General features: G+C 43.9%; 1 protein-coding gene across 1 annotated transcript in view; it reads right to left on the bottom strand.

Moving 5' to 3' along the window:
* Nucleotides 1–5,510, bottom strand: part of AIG1 (androgen induced 1) — a 1,923,620-nt gene extending 1,918,110 nt beyond the window's left edge. The window contains exon 1 of the mRNA XM_086925350.1: nt 5,100–5,510. Coding sequence (XP_086781476.1) covers nt 5,100–5,240 — 141 coding nt within the window. The 5' untranslated portion in view covers nt 5,241–5,510. The remainder of the gene's footprint in view (nt 1–5,099) is intronic.
* Between the last annotated feature and the right edge of the window lie 490 nt (nt 5,511–6,000).

The following is a 6,000-nucleotide window of genomic DNA, read 5'->3' on the forward strand; positions in this document are numbered from 1 at the left end:
TTGGCATAATTATACTTTGAAGAGTTCTCTGCCATGGCAAATATATAATTTCCCACTTACTAGTGAAACAATTTGAATACCTGTAAGTTCTTCTTGGCAGTGTAGTGACACACAAAGTGCTCGGGCATCAATACCAACAGTGGTGTGAGCCAAGGTATTCTGTCTGGTCCAAGATCCCGCGCAAGCCACAGGCTATAATAAATGTTGCTCAGAAGTCCTCCATTAAATTTAAAGCTGTCTTGCTCTGTCGTTGTTTGAGCCCATGTATAGAAAAGTTGGAATGAGGCATTTTCTCTTTCACTGGTAATGTGTAAATACTGTACTCCTTTTTGTTGCCAGACTAAAAGTACCAGATGACAAAGTCCACCATTTCTCAAAAATATAGTTTCATCATGGGTGATGCCAGTGCAGGTGTCCCTCGCTCCCACCCACCAATGCACCACATGGCAGTTCAAATGATCAGATGGCTATAAAACATGTATAACAATTTCAATACTACCTTGCTGATGAGGTCACCAACACCCCTGGTTCTTGGGATGGATTTCGGTCAATGAGGCGAGCACCTAAAGACTGGAAACTATTACACTTGCTTCTGAGCAACTACTACGCAGAAACGACTTTCAGTCACCACCAAATCCTGTATAAATTCCATTTAGTCGAGCAAACCCATGCCATACCATTTACAATTATTAGCCCAAATAATGTGCACAAACCTAGGCCATGCCGTTTAAAATTATTAGACCCAAAGAATTTGCACCAAAATATACAATCCATTACAACATTCGCAGAATGAGGAGCAAACTAACTGAAAAGAACATTTGCCTTTTTGCAATGCTTTAATGCAATGGGTAAATGCAAAAACAACAGTTGATGGACAGAATGCAGAAGAATGTCATACATTCACCCCAGTACAGAGATCTGGACCTAAATCCATCGCTTTTTTGCTCACCATGCCATTCTAGTTTGAACCCAGCCTTATGCAAATCAGTCTTGACCCTGTGCCCCATGGGAACAGTCCAGCCTGAACTGCCAAGCCATGTCCTCCCTGTACTGGAAATAAGCATCCTAGGACCGGTTTCGGGCTTTCAGCTCTCATCAGCCAGGATACCTTGATTCCAGTGGCATGGAAAGGACGGGACTCACGTCTGAGCATACCCGTGCCACTCGGCAAATGCAAAAACAACAGTTGATGGACAGAATGCAGAACAATGTCATACATTCACCCCAGTACAGAGATCTGGGCCTAAATCCATCGTTTTTTTGCTCACCATGCCATTCCAGTTTGAACCCAGCTATATGCAAATCAGTCTTGACCCTGTGCCCCATGGGAACAGTCCAGCCCAAACTGCCAAGCCAGGTCCTCCCGGGACTGAAAACAAGCATCCTAGGAGCGGTTTCGGGCTTTCAGCTCTCATCAGCCAGGTTAGCTTGATTCCAGTGGCATTGAGAGCACAGGACTCACGTCTGAGCATACCCGTCACACTCGGGGTGACAAATGCAAAAACAACAGTTGATAGACAGAATGCAGAACAATGTTATACATTCACCCCAATAAAGAGATCTGGGCCTAAATCCATTGTTGCTTTGCTCACCATGCCATTCCAGTTTGAACCCAGCCACATGCAAATCAGTCCTGACCCTGTGCCCGATCAGAACAGTCCAGCACGAACTGCCAAACCAGGTCCTCCCTGGACTGGAATCAAGCATCCTAGCACGGGTTTCGGGCTTTCAGCCTTCATCAGCCAGGATAGCTTGATTCCAGTGGCATGGAGAGCACGGGACTCACATCTGAGCAATCCCGTCCCACTCGGGGTGACAAATGCAAAAACAACAGTTGATGGGCAGAATGCAGAACAATGCCATACATTCATTTCATGGAAGGGTATGCCCAGACGTGGGTCCCCTGCTCACTTTGCCACTGGATTCAAGTTAGCCTGGCAGATGACGGCTGATTAGCCAGAAACCGGTCCCAGGATGCTTGTTTTAGGTCCAGGGAAGACATGGCTTGGCGGTTCGGGCTGGACTGTTCCCATGAGGCACAGGGTCAGACTGATTTGCATATGGTCATGTCTGAACGGGGGTGGCGGAGTGAGCTAAAGAATGATGATGGATTAAACCCAGATCAAGTGACTGGGGGTGGGTGCTTGCAATGTTCAACACTCTGTCCATCATCCCCTTTGGTTGTGTAATGCAATGGGTAGCAATAAAAGTATTGTATTTAACAAATGGTTTCACAGCTCTCCACTTCAATGTCATTCTTACTATGCGACCATATAAATTGTAGCAAAGAACTGTACAATTTAAACTTACAAAAAGATACCACTCATGGGGCTTAATGCACAAATATGAGGCAATTGGCAACATACAGTGGAAGCATGTTTAGGAAAAAGTATGCAAAGGGAACATTTTAGCAAGCATTTGTGGATGCAAGGAGGTTATAAGTATCTCAAAATTTACTAAATAACCTATTGTGGTCAGATTTCTGGTGCAGCAACCTGCCAAGGCTAACAACACACTTTACCTTGCTGTCTCTGCTTGAACATTATGTGAGGGAGTATAGGCTCTGGGGAGAGGTTCATTCTGCCATGTGCTGCTCTTTGGCATCTTTTTAAGCACTTATTTTCTACTCAGAGTTGGGGGAAACATAGAAGCAGGATCAATTGAATGTGAGCTTCAGGAGGAAATGATGCGTTTTTTTTGTTTTTTTCTGGACTGTTAATATATCAAGAAAAGGTTTGTATCTTATATAACATTTCAGAAAAATATCTGCATTGATTTGATTGGTTTGTTCTGTATTTAATATGAAAGTAATTGCTTCTTTTGTAAAAAATAATTTCACTTAAGGGAGGGTCAACGTGGAACCAGAGAGGCAGTGTGACAGTGTTTTGCTACCATCCAGATGTGAGACTAAGATGTTCTTAGTTCCCCATTGCTTGTTAGAATGTGGTATCATTGTTGCTGTCTAGACTGAACCCTTATAAGAGAGTTTTAGACTTGTTGCCAATAGTAAAGGAAATGTCAATGGCAATTCAAAGAGCATTGATATGAAAAAAATAATAAAATGGTTACATTGTATGAAAACACAATGTTCGCAGGTATTACCAACCAGCTTACAAGAAGACGGCAGACTGTCCAAAACACAGCAGCCAGACTAGTCTTCAGCATCCTACCGCAAGTCCATATCACACCACACCTTAGGGAGCTACACTGTCTCCCAATTCACAAGCATGCACACTTTAAACGCCTCACCCACACCTAGAAACCTCTCCACAACACTGGCCCTGCCTACCAGAACAGCCAAATTAACTTCCACCAACCTTCCAGACTCCTCCGCTCTGCCGGTCTCTCACTAACGCATACACAAAAGCAGAACAGCGGACCACACCTTCTTATATCTGACCCCTAAAGCCTCGAAGGACCTCACGCAACACATCAGAGCCTCCTCCTCGCTTGACTTTCGCAAGTTGAAGACCTGGCTTTACGAGTAAACGGGCCTCACACCGCTGCTACAGAGCGCCTAGATACCCTGAGTGATTTGCGCATTATAAAAACGGCGATAACATAACACAGAACATAAAACATGACATATCCAAAGTGAATTGCACTCATTTCTTTAAAAAAATTATTATAAAAAGATGGATCATTTCAATCTAACTTCTATTTCCATGTATTTTGAGAAATATATTCACTTAACTTCCCAGTGACATTTTCTACTGAGAAGGTTACTTGTATAAGAGGTATAGGCCCTTTATGCATAATACATTAAATTACAACATATTAAATATTTGATCCACTACATGGACCTAGCCACTACATCACAAGGTAAGCTTAGATAACTAGATGTGAAGGGAAGAAAAGCAGTTATGCACTCACTGTAACAACCAGCATTAGGTGGTGTGCTAGATGCGATAGTATTATAGGTTGATACTGTCGAATTTGATAGCATACAACTGTACAAAAAATGTCTAGGTGTGTTCTAAACAGGTTCCTTATAAATTACACACAACAGATAACCTGATTCCAGAAGAGACAGAAAGTCAGGGGAGCGGTGAGGTTTTGTTATGTATATTAATGCTGTTGTGACAAACTTTACACAGACTATATTTGGTGTCCGAGTATGTCACTTGATTAAACGGTTATATCAATCTCAGTTTAAGGAGTTAATGAATAGACGTGGATGCATGCTGTGCACAAACGTATTTTGTACAGTTCATATTAGCAGAAGAAAAACAAGAAAAAGTTGTTCATTCGGACTTCAGTTTTTTTGTAGCAAATTATGAATAGCATCTATCAAATGTAGGCACCAAATGTAACGATGTCTGCGCCAATGTGATATAAAACACTACATCAGACATACAATTAGCTACGATACGGCAGATTTTCAGACGTCCCTCAATGCTCATGCGTAACTGCAGTTTATGACGCTTTAGCTGACTTCAGATACACTGAAGACCATGCAGGAACAAATATGACATCATCTCTCTGCCACTTCGTCTGTTGGTTTAAGAACTAGGAAGATGTTGGTGCATGATTAATGTCTTTTATTTTTATTTTATTTCAATATACTTTTTATTTTTTCCAAACTACATACAGATATGTAACATATAATGGCCATCGCTTTGTCCTCTCAGTCCAAACTGGCTGATTTTTTTAAGCGTAAAATAATGAATAACCCAAGTATGTAAACGGAGAGGCAAAACGTTTCCCTTTTTTCATGTTGGAAAACAGGGCAATAGAAACGGAAAGAGAATACATTTAGAAACTATTAAAATATCACGATGAGAGTTGACACGGCACGGGAGAGAGTCTTGCCACAAAAATTGCGGACATAATACATTACTGATGCAAATAAATGACTGATGTTTTTATTCCTGGAACACGTGGCAACCCCACTCACAACAGAAAAGTGAGCATAAGATGGATTTTAGCAGACATTACAGTGACGCGTGCAGTGTTATTTGTGCAGACATTTGGCACCATCATAAACGGCTGTGCCTTCTGCTATAGGTCCAAGGAGTACTTTCAGTGTGTGGAACATTCTGGTTATGTGCACATGGGAAGAATCATGTCAGAGCCGGAGGAGGGCAGCAGTATCTTACCAGGTTTATGAAGGTGAGAAACTTCCAGCTGCCGCCGTAGGTCTGGTGAGCCGGCATCTCAATGGCCTTGTAATTGCACAAGGTAGAGAAGTAGGAGAGCAGTATTGCCAGTCTCAGAATCTGGGACGGGATGAGCGCCATGTTTGTGGGGGGCCAGAAGCGTGCTGACGCCTGACGTGCCTGGCTGTCTAGAGGGGGGACAGCGGAGAGGAGGATGGACAGTGAGGTAGAGTGGCGGTGCGCTTGCGTGCGTGCTCGCGTTCGTAAAGTGTGCGTCAAGACGCGCAAGGGATCCCGTGCAAGACCAGTGGCGGCTCGACGTCTTCTGTCGCTCAGCGGATGTTGGAGGATGGCGTTTCCATGACAACGGAAGTGGTCCAGATTGCCGAGAGCATCCTTGAGCGTCAGTCAGCCCGGTTAATGGCACCCTTGTAACGGGAGATTGCAGTGAAGAGAAGCCGCCCGCTGAGGAGGGTGGTGAGGGGGGGGGGGGGGTTAAGGAGGGTCTAGAAGACGTACTTTGGCTGCGCAGCGGCAGTGCGATTAACGTCTTCTAATAGGGATGGCTGGAAGTGTTTTGAGAATGGTGTGTATTGATGAAATGCAGAGGAGTAACAATGGAATGTGTGATTCGGTACCGTCAATTGAGGCGGATACAGCGGCTGAGGACACCCCACAGAACGCAGGAGCCAGACACGAATACGTACACAGAACGATATCTCAAAATGAAAACGTACTTGAGCCACATCCACGCACTGGTGTGTCTAGAGAGTAGCGGCACTTTCCAGACCCTACCAGTTCTCCCCTATGCGAGGTGCGGTGACTAAAAATCTTTCATCCCACGCGGACCACGCTCCGAGTTTTATTTGCAAATGTTACTCATAAATATTCAATTTCTCCC

This window comes from Lissotriton vulgaris, chromosome 6, assembly GCF_964263255.1.
Source record: "Lissotriton vulgaris chromosome 6, aLisVul1.2, whole genome shotgun sequence".
Taxonomy (NCBI): Eukaryota; Metazoa; Chordata; class Amphibia; order Caudata; family Salamandridae; genus Lissotriton; species Lissotriton vulgaris.